The sequence below is a fragment of the Paramisgurnus dabryanus genome, chromosome 7, assembly GCF_030506205.2.
Source record: "Paramisgurnus dabryanus chromosome 7, PD_genome_1.1, whole genome shotgun sequence".
Lineage (NCBI taxonomy): Eukaryota > Metazoa > Chordata > Actinopteri > Cypriniformes > Cobitidae > Paramisgurnus > Paramisgurnus dabryanus.
In genome coordinates, this window is record NC_133343.1 from 7,291,477 (window position 1) to 7,309,504 (window position 18,028).

The 18,028-nt window shown below is 37.7% G+C and overlaps 3 protein-coding genes across 4 annotated transcripts; 2 read left to right on the plus strand and 1 right to left on the minus strand.

Annotated features, from left to right (window-relative positions):
- Nucleotides 1-547: 547 nt before the first annotated feature.
- tmem237b (transmembrane protein 237b) lies at nucleotides 548-7,775 on the plus strand. The gene is made up of 14 exons (XM_065293661.2): nucleotides 548-705; nucleotides 877-927; nucleotides 1,794-1,825; nucleotides 1,944-1,957; nucleotides 3,607-3,678; nucleotides 3,772-3,897; nucleotides 4,271-4,364; nucleotides 4,439-4,599; nucleotides 4,676-4,802; nucleotides 4,898-5,089; nucleotides 5,238-5,311; nucleotides 6,866-6,962; nucleotides 7,048-7,169; nucleotides 7,596-7,775. Exons 1-14 carry the CDS (start codon nucleotides 688-690, stop codon nucleotides 7,658-7,660), a joined length of 1,245 nt encoding a protein of 414 aa, XP_065149733.1. The 5' UTR covers nucleotides 548-687; the 3' UTR covers nucleotides 7,661-7,775.
- On the minus strand, nucleotides 7,764-11,635 carry zp2l2 (zona pellucida glycoprotein 2, like 2). The gene is made up of 9 exons (XM_065293659.2): nucleotides 11,275-11,635; nucleotides 10,993-11,180; nucleotides 10,792-10,889; nucleotides 10,519-10,676; nucleotides 9,845-10,034; nucleotides 8,452-8,596; nucleotides 8,258-8,336; nucleotides 8,050-8,163; nucleotides 7,764-7,976 (listed from the first exon to the last, which is right to left on the minus strand). The coding sequence occupies exons 1-9, from the start codon at nucleotides 11,555-11,557 to the stop codon at nucleotides 7,852-7,854; spliced, it is 1,380 nt and encodes a 459-aa protein (XP_065149731.2). The 5' UTR covers nucleotides 11,558-11,635; the 3' UTR covers nucleotides 7,764-7,851.
- A 596-nt stretch (nucleotides 11,636-12,231) lies between these two features.
- Nucleotides 12,232-17,631, plus strand: cyp20a1 (cytochrome P450, family 20, subfamily A, polypeptide 1). Of its 2 annotated transcripts, none has more exons than XM_065293657.2 (13): nucleotides 12,232-12,443; nucleotides 12,705-12,754; nucleotides 12,831-12,997; nucleotides 13,078-13,223; nucleotides 13,295-13,462; nucleotides 13,543-13,621; nucleotides 13,716-13,822; nucleotides 13,917-13,971; nucleotides 14,060-14,180; nucleotides 14,539-14,650; nucleotides 15,100-15,164; nucleotides 17,054-17,143; nucleotides 17,234-17,631. In XM_065293657.2, the coding sequence occupies exons 1-13, from the start codon at nucleotides 12,372-12,374 to the stop codon at nucleotides 17,382-17,384; spliced, it is 1,383 nt and encodes a 460-aa protein (XP_065149729.1). In that variant the 5' UTR covers nucleotides 12,232-12,371; the 3' UTR covers nucleotides 17,385-17,631. The 2 variants fall into 2 exon arrangements, with proteins under 2 accessions (XP_065149729.1, XP_065149730.1); XM_065293658.2 differs by having other exon boundaries at nucleotides 12,268-12,309.
- The last annotated feature ends 397 nt before the right edge of the window (nucleotides 17,632-18,028 follow it).

The window sequence follows — 18,028 nt, forward strand, 5'->3', positions numbered from 1 at the left end:
AGTTTCAATTTCAACAAACCACCTTTATTGTGATCAGTGTTTGCATTTCATCAGCTCTTTTGCATTCTAAAGGACAAACGGCATATTTTTGCACACACCTACAAAGGGGCAATTTTAACCTGCTGTAATAAATTATATATATGGTATTTTGAGCTAAAACTTCACATATGTACTCTGGGGACACCAGAGATGTATTTCTCATCTTAAAAAATATTGTGAAATGTTTTCTTTAAGCATCTATAAAAAAAATTAATAGTTTATTACTCATAATCCACTTTAAACTGTACCTGATTTGAAGCAAATGTAAAGCATTCAGCCATGACGTCACTGATTGCTTCATCTGATGCGTCTATATACGAACAATTACGATCTGAATCTTTTTTCATATTTATTTTTATTATAGAAGAACAAACATGAACAGGGAAACATTTAACATTTACACACATCTCACATATTATGCAATATGACACAATAACAATTATAGAAAAAGTGAAACGTTTACGCTCTGAATCTGTGCGCGCGTTTAATAGAGATAATACGGCACGGAAGAGAGACACGCCCACTCGTCGCCAACGTCAACAATAGACAACGTGCAAAACACAAATCTCGGATCTTAAACGACATGTGAATGCAAAAATATTTCTTACTCGAATTAAACCGATAGCTTTTACCAAAGACATTAACACAATGGACATCGACACGAAGGTTTGTTGCAATGTAATCATATTTAATCATTGAAGTTCCGTTATTTTAATTTAGTTGCCAGGCTTTTCACACAGCTATTTGGATTTATAAATGACTCTTGTTTAAAATTATTACATATTATAAAGATCTGCGTTGTGTAATACTGTTGTTTTGGGATATTACTCTGCTTAGCTTCACAGCACGAGGAAAAGAGATCTTCCCCCAATTCCACAAGCACAGAAGGTAACGTTAAATCATTTCATTATCTCTGGTATTTATTGATGCCATCTAAGTTTATGTTCCTTTATCGTCGTGCAAACTGTGGAGAGTTGTATCAAATTCACGTGACTAGTCTTGGATGGAGGGTATGAGCTGTGTCCCAAACGACTGTGCATGTACTCAACCGTCTCTTATGGCTTTCTTTCGTCCCAAATGAAACACTTAAAGGGATAGTTCACCCAAAAATAAAAATTCTGTAATCATTTACCCACCCTTATGTTACTTCAAATCTTCTGCTGAATATACAGGAAGATACTTTGAGCAATGATTGTAACCCAATCGTTTTCAAGCACCATTGACTTCTATAGTGGCAATTTAATACACAAAAAAACCCTACCAAATAGTTTGCCCCTTTTAAGAGATCCTCACACTTAAGTTTGTTTTATTCATGGTGTCGTAAAATGTGAAACATGATTTTCAGGCTTGGATATGTCTAAGGATATAGTGAATAAAATTTTTTTTGTTTGTGTGTGTGTGTGTGTCAGGTGGTTGATCCTGACTCCTCTGTAGCTCCTCCTTTTTTCCTGTAATCCTTCTGCATGGCAGATGCCTTTCTCAGATTTATACTCTTAAACTCGCATTAATCTCTGATGTAAGTGCACTAAGGCGTGTGTATGTATGTGCGTACGTGGGCACATGTCTACTCTACATTCATGGCTGATCTCTACTTTTGAGTGGAATGGCTAAAAAGATAATAGTAAGCTTGATCTCTTGGGGTACAGCACCTAATAGTTGTCTAAGTAGGGAGTCGCACAGTAAAGTACTTTTGGGTTTTGTATTGTATAAGCTGTTTTTAATGCAAATCTAACAATCTAATTCAAATGTTTTAGAGGGGACCACGAGCACTGCCATCTATGCCAAGGTAAAATCTCCTAACATTTATGAAATTGACAATGTTTACATTTTACCTTATGTGAGAAACATTCAAACTGAAATTTTTCTCTTTCCTTGTTTTTACATCATTATGACGTCAAACATAGTCAAGACACAACAGGTGAGTGTTTGAGTTTTTTTTTAATGATTTAGATTCAGTTAAAGAAAGGGATAGTTCACCCAAAAATTAAAATTCTGTCATCATTTAATCCCCCTCATGTTGTTACAAACCTGTATAATTTTTTTGTTCTGCTGAACACAAATAAATATATTTGTAGTGAAGCAGAAAACAGAAGCACCATTGACTTCCATGGTAGGAAAAATACTAACTTGGAAGTCAGTGGTGCTTAAGTTTGGTATACAAAATATCTTAAAGAAATTAATACAGGTTTACAACAACATGAGAGAGTTAAAATGATTTTTGATTAAATCCTGATTTTTGCAAAACCAGTCATTTTATGAACTAGCTTCTTGAAGTTTCATCTACGGATGATTTTTAAAGACTATCGAAGGAGTTCACATTTAATCTGGGCTCTTATTGGCTTTTTCTTCAATATTCAGTCTGTCATCTTTTTTTTTATATACAATTTTAGTTTTAATAACAGAAATTAATCTGTTAGGCACAGGTATATTTTTTGTCTACGAAAGTAAATTCAAGCATTTAGCCATACACCTTTACATTAAAGGATAAGTCCATTTTCTTAAAAAAATCCAGATAATTTACTCACCACCATGTCATGCAAAATGTTGATATCTTTCTTTGTTCAGTCGAGAAGAAATTATGTTTTTTGAGGAAAACATTCCAGGATTTTTCTCATTCTAATGGACCCCAACACTTAACAGTTTTAATACAGTTTTAATGCAGTTTAAAATTGCAGTTTCAAAGGACTCTAAATGATCCCAAACGAGGCATAAGGGTCTTATCTAGCGAAACAATTGTCATTTTTGGCAAGAAAAATAAAAAAATATGCACTTTTAAACCACAAGTTCTCTTCTTCCTCCGGCTGTGTGACGAGCCAGCCTCACGTTATTGCGTAATGACGTGGAAAGGTCAACTATTACATATTTTAAACGCACATTTGCGGACCATTTAAAACAATAAACTGACACAAAGACATTAATTAGTATCATTCGACATACAACAACGTCGGAACGGTCCTCTTTCTCCACACTTGTAAAAACTGGGGTGTAGTTTCGCATACGTCATCCGTGACCTCTTGACGTGATGACATATTGCGTGAGGTTGCGCTGGCGCATCACAGGACCGGAGATAAACGAGAAGTTTTGGTTTAAAAGTGCATATTTATTTGCCAAAAATGACAATCATTTCGCTAGATAAGACCCTTATGCCTCATTTGAGATGGTTTAGAGTCCTTTGAAACTGCAATTTTAAACTGCATTAAAACTGTTAAGTGTTGGGGTCCATTAAAGTCCATTAAAATTAGAAAAATCCTGCAATGTTTTCCTCAAAAAACATAATTTTTTCTCGACTGAACAAAGAAAGACATTAAAAAAAATCACCACCATGTCATCCAAAATGTTATTTTTAAGAAAATTGACTAATCCTTTAAACGATTGTTACTAATATAATCATGTATTTTAAACTTTTGACCGGTGGTGTATATATTATATTGCATTTCTGTCAAGAGATCCTTCTAAAAGTTGCACAATCCACCTTTAAGTGTCACGTTCAAATATACGTTGATGAATAAAGCAAGCAACTAAACATTTAGCGATACATTCAAGTCCTTCTGTTGTTGTCCAATACAGAAGAGATGCCAGCCCCAAAGAGCAGGAGAAAGAAAGTCAAGAGAGATGTGGAGAGTGTGGAAGAACCCGATGGTGAGTTCAGATGAGACGACATATCAGCATGAAACTTCACACAGCTACAATGTAAATAAATGTGTGTGTCTCTGTGTTGCAACCTTTTCCTAGATGGTGGAATGGAAATGGGAGACGTGGCCAGTCATAGACAGTCAGAAAGTCGGGAACCATTGACCCCGGAGCCTCTGGACAATCCACCACAGAAAAGAAAAAAGAAGAAGAAAGCACAATCAATTGGTACATGCACCATTCATGGGCACTTCCTGTTCGACTCAATCCACGCACCTGAAAACGCCTACACGCATATTGTATAGTATGTGTATTGCGTAACGTATAGCATGTCCAAATATTTCGTATGCAAAAACCAGTATGTGTGAAAAACCCAGATAGTCTACTGCCTCGTTATGCATTGGATGGATGCTTTTCCATCCCATAAGTTCATGGGAGCTAAAAAGCTGCCAAAAAGTTAAAAATACACACTAACATTATCTTCACAGTTGTTGTTAGTACATCATAGGTGAATAAACATACGGGTCACTTTCGGATGCAAGAAATATTATTTTGTGACACAGACGCAGATATGTAGTGTGACTTTGCTCTGATTGGTCAGATGTGGAGGGAGCTCATACAGACCTGGTGTCAAATGGAGATATGATGGACCAGCACACTGATGAGGAAGTGACACGCAAACCCAAAAAAAAGAAGTGAGTCATTGGCTTATATTACGTTCTGGTTTAATTATCATTTATATTTTCACTTACTCTCTCTCACTTACCAGGGTGAAGCCTAAAGTAGCGGAGACGCAGTCCAACAATGAACTGGATGTGGAGGATGATGACATCATTACAGACCCACAAGCCCCAGTCACCCAGCATTCCTTATTTTCTGCTCCACAAGGACCGAGCCAGCCTGTGGGCAAAGTGTTTGTGGAGAAGAGCCGTAAGTGCTAGTTAAAACATCTGTAAGTTTACTTCATAGATGTCAGGTTTAGTTCAAGTCGTTTATTCACCGGCAGGTCGGTTTCAAGCAGCCGAACGAGTGGAACAGTGGAAGCCCGGCGGACAGATGGAGCAGAGCTTTATGGACGTCCGTTCAATGTGGACCACCAGAGATGTGTCAATGAAAGTACACAGTGGCTTCAGGTGTTTGTTTGGCTTTAGCTTTTGAATGCATCGAATCGGTTTCTTGTGTGTAACTTGTGAACATGAAGTCGTGATCGACTGTATTTCCTGCACAGGGTGATTGGTCTGTTTTCTCATGGCTTTCTGGCCGGTTACGCCGTATGGAACATTATTGCGGTGTATGTGTTGGCTGGAGAACAGATGAGCAGGGTTTCTAATCTACTTCAGCAATATCATACGCTGGCTTACCCCGCACAGTCTCTCATGTACCTACTGCTGGCCCTCAGCACCGTCTCTGCCTTCGACAGGTGAATCACCAATCCTTCTGTTTATCTATTGAAGTACATTTTTACTTAAATCAATACAAACAGTAGTTCACGACCGAACTCAAGTATTTGTAGACATCTGTTGTTGTTTTTTTAGATTAAACTAAAGTCTGTGTCCTTCTTCTCATAGGTTGAATCTTGCCAAAGCCCCTGTGGCCATGAGAAGTTTACTAAGCCTCAATCCTGTGGCTCTCGCCTCCCTTTGTGAGTTTAATGCAATGTTCTGTGTCTGTTTAAAGCGATACTCCAGCAAACTATCAAAATTACCTCATGATTTACTCACCCTTAAGCAATCCGAGATACACGTGTACATCATCTTTCAGACAAACACATTTGGAGTTATTTTGGTAAATGTCCTTGCTCTTACAAGGTTTATAATGGAAGAAAACAGGGATTAGGGAACAACTTTTGTGAAAGATGGATGCATGTTTACCATTGACTTCCATAGTAGGAAAAAATATTTTGGAAGTATTGTGATAAATGATGAAGAAAATATTTTGATAAATGATGGTTAGCACACAGTTGACGGTACCCATTAAATTCCATCATATTTTTTTATTCCTACTATGGAAGCCTATGGTCACTTACTGCTGTTTGTTTACCATAATTTCTCAAAATATCTTCTTTTGTGTTAATCAGAAAAATGAAATTCATACAGGTTTAGAACAACATGAGGATGAGTAAATGATGACAGAATTTTCATTTTAAAGTGAACTATCCCTTTAACAAAGGTCTTCTGCAGGTAAAAATGTGATTTTGTTAGAAAAATATCCAGTAAATATCCAAAATTATTTTAAACTTTATAAACTATATTAACTAGCTTCGAGTTACGAAGTCATCTTGGACTCACGCGAGGCAATGCGGATCGTACCTATGCTCACTACACTAAAACTTTCTCGTGAAAAACTTGAGTCTAAGATGGCGCCATTACCGAAAGTTAGTTATAATAGTTTCTAAAGTTTGAAATATGGATTTTTTTTTACAAAATCGCATGAATTACCCGCAAAAGACCTTTATTAACCCCTTGGAGATGTGTGGATTACCTCTGTGAGGGATGAATGCACTTTTTGGGGGTTTAAAGTCAGAAATTGTTCCCTGATTCCTGTTTTCTCCCATTATAAAGCTTGGAAGAGCAAGGACATTTACTAAAATAACTCCAGATGTGTTCGTCTGAAAGATGATGGACATATGCATCTCAGATTTCTTCAGGATGAGTAAATCATGGGGTAATTTTGATATTTGGCTGGAGTATTCCTTTATATTTTCGGATAATCGTGCAAATGAACCCCATTAAAGGGATAGTTCACCCAAAAATGAAAATTCTTTCATCATTTACTCCCCCTCATGTTGTTACAAATGTATACATTGAGAAATGTTTGTAACCAAACCGTTTGTGGACCCCATTCACTTCCATAGTAGGATAAAAGAATACCATGGATGTAAATGGGGTCCATGAACAGTTTGGTTACAAACATTTCTTAAAATATCTTCCCTTGTGTTCATCAGAACAAAGAAATTTATATGGGTTTGTCACAACAAGAGAGTGAGTAAATGACATCATTTTCATTTTTGGGTGAACTATCCCTTTAATATGCAAATTATCACAGTTATTGATTGAGGGACCCATCCTGCATTATATTTTGATGTTATTCAAGATTTCCTATTTGTTGTCCAATATCAACACGTCTACAAACACAGCACATAATAAACTATATAGCACATCCTGACTCTAATTTTTATATTGATTTTATTTTTCAGTGTACTTCGCTGCACTTGTTTTATCTCTAAGCCAGCAGATGACAAGCGATCGCATCAATCTCTATAATCAATACTCCAGCGCTAATGCGACACTGTGGTACGTGCGCACTCATTCATTAAAGCATGCTGGGTAAATAAATACCCTACTATAGTAATCACAGCTGATGTCACTTATTTTACAGGCAGCCAGGCTCGGAAAGCAGCATCCTTTACCCCTGGATCATAGTAAACCTGGTGGTCACTCTGCTGGTCGGACTGGCCTGGGTTCTGATGTCATTGAGTCCAGATATTGACCACACCGAAGGTAAATGCAACAAGGGGTCAAAGTTTACTTGTGATCTGTGGCTATGTTCCCGGTAAAACTGTCTACTGCATGTCATTTAAAGAAAACAAAACAGAGGACAGTATGTACTTATGCTCTTTTGTCATAAATTAAACTAGCAATATCTCATTTTATCTGAAATAATAAAAATATTGACTTAATTGTTTGGAAGTCATTTGAACTCATTGCACATGATAATGAAGTAGAAAATAGTGCATTGCATTGTGGGAGACAGTAGTGCATCATGCACTATGTTTTGCTAGTAGTGTTTTATGGTAACAACATTTACACAGTACAGTAGTATATAGTATTGTTAAATTCTGAACATAATTCTTTGAAATTGCTAAAATTAGGAGCCATCATTTAAATAATATAAATGTATAGCTAACATGTTATTTTTCCCTATAGAGTTTTTAATGTCAATGGAAGCAGAATATCCAAAAGCAGAAGGGAAAGGAAACATCACTGCATGAGGCACCTGGATTTGTTTTTTTGTTTGCTTTTTTACTATTTTTGATACGTTTATAGCTTTATCATTGTAGACCTTACTGCCCAATGTGAGATTTGCAATAAACTTCTTTAACTGACCTTTGACTCGAGGGGTATTGACTTAGAAGGCAAAAGCCACACAAACCAAAACCACATTTTTGGTCATTTTATTAAATCACACTGGTACAGGCTGAGGACGAGGTCCGGGACGCCGTTTAAAAACGGCCATCACGAGCCAACAGACACCAATCGCAGTTAGAGCTGCTCCTGCCCATAACCCATACCCTAATATGGGTGGCACTAGAAACATACAAGTAAAAGTCAGAAAGTTTTTAAAATCCTATGCAAACAATCATAAATACCATTTTTATACCTTCCTCATACTGTAGGTTCTCCGAAACTGGCGAATTAGAAACGAGTATGATCTCGCCACTCGAAACTAAAACTTTCCCCTCAGAATCCTTCAGTTCTTCTAAAACTGCACTTTCTATGAAAAAGTATACAATCAGATTCTAGCCAATCCCCATTACTCTAAATAGTGAAACATGGCTTTATCTAAACTCTTTTGTTGCTGTACTCACTCGTCTTGCCACAGCTGGGCTCACAGGACTCATTGGCAAACGGGTGACAAACTGACGTGGTGCAGTGAATGAAGACCACCTGTTAAAGACAAGAATGGGGTGGCGACAACTAAATTGTTTAAACGTATATAAAAATGTATAAAATTAAAAGTAAAAAGTATATAGCAATGCAAAGTGGCAGGAAGAGTGCATACCCGATCCTGCAAAGGCACAAGAGAGGACTGATCTACAAAGGTGAACATACTCATTGCGAAGCGTTTGTAATGAGATGGGTACTGTAGCCCTAACTCTACAACGGGAAGCGTGATGGTCAGGTTATGGTCATCCTTACAGGGACACCTACAAAGAGCAATGACAGGAAAAATAACGTAACATTTAATCTTGAGGCATATTTAGGTGTTTGTGACAAGCTTAGAATTTCAGACATGGGCACGTGACACTTTTCATCCAATAGGCCAGGGGTTCTCAAAGTAGTGGTCCTTAAAGAAACACGCCGACTTATTGGGATTTTAGCTTCTTCACCGTATCCCCCAGAGTTAGATAAGTGCATACATACCCTTTTCATCTCCATGCGTGCTGAAACTCTGTCTGAGGCACCCACTGCTAGACTAGCTTAGTACAAAGACTGGAAGTCAATGGCTCCAGCTAGCATACTGCTCCAAATAAGAGACAAAATCATGCCAACATTTTCTTATTTATACTGTATGTTGTGATTTGTATAGTCACAGCGCGTACAAATAACAAGGTCATAATAAACGCAGCCATCTTTTAACCATATACATACTGGGAACTATATTCTCAAAAGGCAAAGCACTGCTACTGGGGCATTTGGGACGTGTACTTGTTATTTGTACACACTGCGACAATATAAAAATCACAACATATAAATTGGAAAATGTTAGCGTTATTTTGTCACTTATTGGGAGCAGCATGCTAGCTGGAGCCATTGACTTCCAGTCTTTGTGCTAAGCTAGGCTAGCGGTGGGTGCGTCAGACATTTACGGCACGCAAGGAGATGAAGAAGGTATGTATGGACTTAGCTAGTTCTGGTGTATACACTGAATAAGCTAAAATCCCCCCCCCCCCCAAAAAAAAATCGGAATGTTCCTTCAATGCTTAGCCAGGTGGTCCGTGAGATAATTTGTAATAAATGAAATAACTTATTCAAAATGTTATATTTTCATCCAAGAACCATGTCAGTCTTGCTACTGTTGATTTTATGATGTCTAATATGAAGATAATTTAAAAAGTATAACTTATGAGTCCAAATGTAATTTAAACAAAATGGTAGGAATATGCTTAGTGACGGTTAGAATTTTAAGGGGGTCCTTGGAAATTTTTCGCCCCTGGGCACAAAGTTTGACAACCCCTGCAATAGGCCATTGCAGTGGAGCAGCATAATTGTAACCCGACCTTTAAACAATTTTGTGATTTACTGTTTTCTACAAAAAATCCTCCTACATAAAGAACATTGAGAAAGTATAACCTTGATATCTTAAATATTGATTAAGGTCATGTCAAATATTTAAATTAATGTCAAATAAATTCATTAAATCAAACTTTGATTTATTTACAACTAGTAGTTACCCATTAGCTATTAGGTCCCACTTGGGAAGGCTCTGAGGTTCCTGGGTGGAAGTGGCCCAGCAGTGATCAAGGACCAGGACAACGTTTGGGTCGATTCTTTCCAGAATCCGCACCTCCATGTAAACGGGTTCTGTCAATACTTTGGTGACAGGGTAGTCTTCCTCCGAGTAGTATGAGGTATACATATCCTCTAAAATATACACAAGAAAGTATAAGTATTTTCCTTAACAAATCTACAAAAAAACTGCCATGTTTGGCATCTGTGCATCGTAATTTCCCCAAAGCTTTCCTGTAGCTTTATATTTATTGGTAGGATGCCAGCTAGACCAAATTCATGGGATCAACGCTCAGAAAATCCATGACAGGTCTGAAAGCACTGCAAGTTAAAAAGTTAATTAATCTAAATGTAAAAGTTTTGCATGGAAAACTGTGTTTTTTGCAAAGTTTTACAATAATTAGACCAAGGGTATGCAACGTCAGTCTGCAGGACATTGGCACTCCAGGACCGACATTGTCTGCCCTTGAACTAGACACGGATTTAAACTTGCAACTCTTTAAAAGGTCATGTGACAATACAATCTATTCAATTAACAATTTTTACAGTAAGTTTTATCATTTTAGTGTGTAGCACTGCAAGATGAGCCCCTCCCACATTCAAAGTGGACATTTCTTACCATCAGAGCATCCTTTAATGGTACACTGTCCATTGGCGATCCTGAGCTCCACTCTGAGGGGTTCCTCCTGGGAGACAGGTGGAGGAGGTGGGACCATATTTACCTCCACCATCATAGCCTCAACTGCCGTTCCTGAATACCTGCATTGGAACTTTAACCTGGAAAATATCACATTGTTCAAATGACACCAATGACGGACCACGAAGTCAAAAAGGTCCAGTGATGCCAACTGATTAAAAAGGATCACAGGGAGCTGTAAAATATGCCCCTAACTTATAAGTGCTGTCTCTTGAGATGGATCCATGGCGTCCAATGCCCACTTCATATGCTGATGACATCGTGTTTTCATAAACAATAAAATTATTTTCTTCCTAAAGGAAATGCAGAATGGAGAGATACTGTGTAAGGTAGCAGTCAGTTTTTAAAAGATAAATACTACCAAGATCAATAACATGTATTCAAGGCCCCCCTCACCTTCATTTGGGTACCACAGGAGCTGACCGGAAACTGATAGATGGCAAAATTGGCTGTGGTTTCAACAGAAGTGCACTCGCTGGAGACGCTCTCCAGCATGTGGATGGAGTCCAAACGGATGCGTGGCATTGTTGCATCTCGAGCAACCACCAACACAAACTGCCCATCTCTTGTGCACTGCAGGGTAACTGGCACAAAGAAAAAAAAACATTTTTATAGAGCTTGCACTGTATCATGTACAGAAAAGTGTATTTTCCTAAGGAAGTTATGAAGACTTCCCACCCGCCTTGGCATAGTAACAGCCTTGTCCATCATAACAGCAGCCGATGGCGTAACATTCATCTGGAGTGATGTCAGACTCTCCGCACGCAATTCGCTCATACTGCTCGAGCACACAGCGCTGATGGGACGAGGACGACACTGGGTCACCCCTCAGCTCCTGCTGGTAATATTTTGATAAACCACCAGACTGGTATTGTGGCATCTGCCAGGAAAATTGTTGATCCTGGGCGTTGCTTAAATATAAACTAAGCGTAAACGCTAAAAATGCTTCGATAACTACCATTTTCGCGCGTTTTCTTTTGATAATAAAAACATTTCTTCTGTGTGTCACATTTCAAGAGATCATAACGAGGTAAATTGCTATCAGCCACGCTCCGTTAATTATAGACAAACTTGTTAATGAGGGAAATGAGTGTGGTCGAGTTCTTGCAGCGATTGTTCACTCGCTGCGCAGAACGATCGGCGTATGAGATCACAGTACCGCGAGAGCGATACTTTGATGTCACACGTCGTACGGGATGCGCAGCGGAAAAAATCTTTGTGACCTTAAGTATTTAATTATGATACGAAGATTAACAACCAAAAAAAGTGTCAAATAATTGGGTCAGTTAGGTCTGATGAATGTATTGCTTTATTACTCATCCATGATTGTTTAGAAATGTTACTCTTGTTTATATTTGCAATTAAAAGACGCATGACGTCCAAATATTTTCCTATTATTTTATTTCATGCAAAAATGTCAACTTTGGGCTGTCATGCAGTTTACAAAATTACAAAAAATTACCAAAAACAATTTACACATAAACAGAAATAAACGAAACCTATTAAAAGAATTCAACATAAACAGCTTCCATTAAAAATAGATTTATAAAGTAATAAAATAAGAAGCATCAGTACAAAAAATTCACCATGATTAATACTGCATTCTGCGATTGATTGTTTTGGTCTTGTTGTTGTCAGGTCTTGTAGTTGAATGCCGATCTGGGGACGCCTGTTTGGGTTTCAGATGGTCACTGTTGACGTGGATTATTAACTGTTAGCTTGTTTTCTCAGTTCACCCATTTATGACGGACATTAGGCATTTCTGACAAGCAAATATGCTGGATTTTGCTATATTTGCAGTGACGTTTGTCATTGTCCTAATCGGCGCTGTCCTATATTTATATCCGGTGAAAAATATTAATATCATATGTGTTGTGTAGTTGTAATAATGCGTTGTTGTGTTTATAACATGTACTTGGTAATAATTGTATTTTAAAATGTGGTTCATAAAAAGTTCAAAACTAAGTTTAAATATATTCTTGCATTTTTTGCACATTGATAAATAAATGGAGTACCACATTGTTTTTTTTTTTGTAAACATCATGACAAATGTTTGGATTAACTGCTGTAATAATAATAATATATGTGTGTTTTTGTTTTCATGTCAGTCGTCCAGAAGAGCCTCAGGTGTACCTGGACTAAACCCCACAGAGGAAAAGTAAGTCTCTAACTTTGTGTTTTCTGTTTGCTTTTAACCACTTTCACTAACTTACTTTTCCCTTTTTTGTTGAAAGAGATGGAAATCTACAGGATATTGTGAACAAAGGAAGCCTACATGAATTCTTGGTGGGTCTTCACGATGAGTTCGGATCTGTGGCATCATTCTGGTTTGGTGGAAGACCGGTGGTCAGCCTGGGTGCCGTGGACCAACTACGTCAACACATCAACCCCAACCGGACCAGTGAGTAGTCTGCAAATAACCTATTAAATCACAAATAATACCTTAATCTAAATATATTCATGTTTGTACCCTTTCCGTAGCGGATTCATTTGAAACAATGCTTAAGTCGTTGCTGGGTTACCAGTCCGGTTTGGGTACGGGTGTGACGGAATCGTTGATGAGAAAGAAAGTGTATGAGGGAGCCATCAATCAATCTTTGGAGAACCACTTTCCTGTTCTGCTACAGGTGTGCGTCTTAATATCACATTCATATCACGTTCAATAAATGAGGTTTTGAACAATTTTCGTATTTTATAGTTGGTGGAGGAACTGGTTGGTAAGTGGGCATCTTATCCCAAGTCTCAGCACACACCCCTTTGTGCCCATCTACTTGGAATGGCTATGAAATCTGTCACTCGGCTTGCTATGGGCAGCCGCTTTCGGGACGATGCTGAGGTCATTCGGTTCCGGAAGAACCATGAAGCGGTGAGCGTTTATCAGTCGTTACCCCCTAATATTAATATGAAGTGTTATTTTAAACACATATTTCTAAATTTGAATAATAGATCTGGTCTGAGATCGGTAAGGGTTATCTTGACGGATCCCTAGAAAAGAGCTCCAGCAGAAAGGCCCATTATGAGAGTGGTGAGCACGAAATTGAGCAGTTCTAACTTACTTTTGTTTGTTTGTTTGTTTAGTCTGTAATATTGATCATGTGTTGTTGTTTTTGTTATTTCAGCTCTTGCTGAGATGGAGTCAGTGTTAAAGTCTGTGGCAAAAGAACAGGGATCCAGTCAGTCATGTTTTGTTAACTCTTTACTTCAGGCTAAGCTGACTGAGCGGCAGGTGACATCATCTTAACAACAACCGATCTACACTTTTGTCAAGATATGAATTGAGTACAGTTGGTAATATGTTTGTCATATTTTGTTGGCACTAGGTGATGGAGGATGGGATGGTTTTTACTCTAGCTGGCTGTGTCATCACTGCTAACTGTGAGTCTTAATTTCTCTTTCAGGAGATTTATATGTCTTCCCTTCACGAGTTTGTAACACATCTGTTTTTATCTGTATGATTTCCCAGTGTGCATCTGGGCAGTGCACTTCTTGTCGGTATCAGAGGAAGTGCAGGAGCGGCTCTATGATGAGTTTGTTGAAGTACTGGGGAATGAGCCCGTAACCTTGGACAAGATTCCTCGGCTTAGGTGACTCCACATCATAAACGATTTCCTGTATTTTTCTTTTCACATCTACAGTTTGTCCACTAGGGGGTGCTTCTGTGATAACAGTAAAAAGGCAGTAAAGTGTGTCGTATATGCCCCACACCCACCTAGTGACATTAATAAACATTAAAATATATATTACCAAACCTAATGATTAGATTAGATGCATCAAAGTTTGATTTCAATTATTGATTTCACATTAATTTCAATCTTTTATGTTGACCTTACTCAGTCAATATTAAAGATATTAAGGATTCCTCTGCAGGCTTCAGACAGATTGATTTAATTATACCATCACATTCTCTCGTGTAACTGTATATTGATTATATGTTCCCTGCAGATACTGCCAGCAGGTGCTGAATGAAACCGTCCGCACAGCCAAACTAACACCAGTGGCTGCCAGATTACAGGAGGTAGAGGGGAAGGTGGACCAACACCTTATTCCTAAAGAAGTGAGACCCAGCATTACTTACTGTATTGTACTTTTAAAATAATGACTACTTAAAAAATCCTGCCTTTTTCAAACTAGGTATAATGCCACTAAAAATGAAGTGCTTTATACAGTGCACACGAAGAGGATATTTGCAAAATACAATAGAATAGAATTGAACTTTGTTGCAATTGCAAATGCGTCAGCCTCAATCAGTGTATTATAGGAAAGTCGATAATAATATGCAGCTTTTAATGGACCAATGAGATTTCACTGTGGGGTGGGCTACTCATGCAACAAAATCACAAGCTGGTGCAGGTTATTGTAGTTTTAGCTGTTTAGGACAAAAAGTTCTTTAGCAGTTTGACATGGAAGTGATGTATTTACTTGTGCGTCACATTGCGCATTGTTTCATGCTTTATGTTTAACTAATCTTCAGTTTAGTTTAACACTCTTTCTGTGACTTTGCAGACATTGGTTATTTATGCACTGGGTGTGGTTCTTCAAGATGCAGATACTTGGTCACTACCATACAGGTAGAAAATGTTTTTATGGTTTTTTTAAATAAATAAACAGAGTGCAATTTGCTAGGGGGGATGATCTTCATATCCTTGCCTCTGATTCATAATTTTTTCACCCCAGTGGTGTAGGGCTGCACCGATAGGATTTTTTGGGCCGATACCGATTTAAACAGACAACTTCTGGCCGATGCCGATACTGATATTAAACACTTGTATACAATACTATACAGTTGGTCTATAAGCTAGTTTATTTCTGCATCAAATTATTTTTACTGAACATGGATTTGATCTAATTAACATTCAACTGACCAGCATAATAAGAGAGGCACAAATTAAGCTAAAACAAATATAATAACATGACAACCTTCAAACGTGGTTTTTGCTATACAGCATTTCTTTTATTAATAACATTAACTCCTTTTTTACATATAATGTATTTCTTTAATAACCATAAATAATGCCAGTGCTATTACTTTAAACAGAGTATAAATATTGCTACTTCAAAAAAAGTTGGACTTCTTTTCCCCCACTAAAGTGCAGTCTTTTTCATTGTCCATGACATTTGAGCCAGCTCAACAAAGGTATTCTGTCGGTGCTTAAGTATAGTCGACACCAGAACATTAAATCATTTTAATTGAACAACAGACATGCAACTCATTGCCTTTATGCAGTTAATTAATAAACAATCGGTATCGGCCTTTCTCGTGCTATTGCAGATATGCAGATGGTTTCAAATCCATAAAAAATCGGCAGATAAATATCGGCGGCCGATACATCGGTGCATCACTAGCTGTGACGGTTAATCGCATTTCCCATTAAAAATATCCGTCTGAAATTGATTCTGATTTGCTAGGCTCTGATTATGTGTTTCATGTACATCTTATGCGTGTATTACAGCGTTTTGGTCAGCAGGAATTACTTATTAATCTAAAATCATTGTTAGTCTGAATTGTTTATAACGTGCATTTAAAAAAAAAAAAACACTCGTTAAACAAAACCATTTAAAAAATTTTTTGTTATCATGAAAAAACTGAAACAATTTGAAGAACAGCGATATAAATATGCTTATAAACATTTCCTTGAATAGCGTTTGTATTCTGCGGCACAAATGGAGTTTCTGCCCGAGAGCGCCCTCTGGCTTTTGGATGTGCCGGCATTTCACCGTAATTCATTCAAATGCATTCATTGAGAAAACGCGCATTTGCACAATTAATCATCCCAGCCATACAGTGAGAATCCCCCCATGATTAATGGTCATTAAACGGTCATATAAAGGGCCTAAAATAAAGATATTTTAATATAAGTAAAAATTACTGCCACGCAATAATGCAAACAACACTAAAACAAAGAATGGAATATTACTGTCACCGCTTCCGCTTCTGAGACAATTGTTGACAGCATGTCTAGGTTATGTCATGATCCTTTTTTAATCCATGCCCGGATTTTCCAAATGTTGTCACCCACCAATAGTTTATTTTAGAACGAAAACAGCCATTTAATAAATGAAAAGGATTCCAAGCACCATATCATTGTATTTTACAGTATAATCACAAAACTAATCCAAAAAATATTATCATTGAGAAGGAGACAGCAGAAACTACCATCATAAGAATCGAGGGGAAGTCCCAAGATAACACAGGAAATCAAAAAAGAGGTCAAAAGTCTGTCATCAAACTTTTCGAATCTCGCTCAGGGTGGATGTGACTGATTACATTTTTAAACATATTTTATTTCAACAGTTACAAGAAATAGCATAATACCCTGAATAATCAACATAGGCCAGTGGTTCATAATTTATTTTCATAAATAAAAATATTTAAAAAAAAACTTTATTTTTTTTTCACAAATTGCACCCTGTGTATAACAAACCTTATTTATGAGGTAAAGACTCCCTTCTTTTCCAGGTTTAATCCTGACAGATTCAATGATGAGTCAGTGATGAAGAGCTTCTCATTGCTTGGGTTCTCAGGAAACCAGGCCTGCCCTGAACTCAGGTATGAGATATAAACTGGAGTAAATAACTTCAAAATCAAGGAGTATTTCAATTGATATTTCCTCTTTATCTATGTCTCCCATTTGCTCAGATTTGCATATACCGTGGCCACGGTGCTGCTCAGCACCCTGGTGCGCAGGTTGAGACTGCACAAAGTGGAAGGGCAGGTGGTTGAAGCCAGGTATGAGCTGGTGTCCACGCCCAAAGATGACACCTGGATCACCGTCAGCAACAGAAACTGAATGACAATGTTGGCTTCTGCATACGATCAATGCAGTGTGCAGCTGCAGTTGATAAGATCAAAGATCATTGTGTCGTTAAAAAAAATGTCTAGTTGATTGTAACTATATACTGTTTAACATTCTAGCTGAATGTCAGAACAATTTTATAAAGGATTTAATGCCTTATTATTGCCGTGCTGTGCAAATGACTTATCAGTGTTTAATTATGATAAACTTTTTATATGAATTAAAAGGGAAAACAAGTGTGCGTCTGTCTAATTGTCTGTCTATTCATTCACCCAACCATATTGTCAGTCTGAGTCTATCAATTCACCCAATCCAGTAGTCTGTATTTCCATTCACCAGTCCTTCTGTCTATCCATTGACCCAATCCAACTGTCTGTCTATTCACCCAAATCCACCAACCTGTCCATCTGTCCGTCTATCCATTCACCCAATCTAACTGTCTGTATTGTCCATCTATCTCTCTCTCTTTCCATTCACCCAATCCAGCAATCTGTCTGTCTATCCATTCACCCAATCCACCTAACTATCAGTCTTTCTGTCAGAGTGTCCGTCCATTCAATATTTATTTGTCTGTCTATCCACCCACCATCTGCCCACCTCTGTCTGTCTGTCCATCCACCTAATCCTGCTTTCTGTCT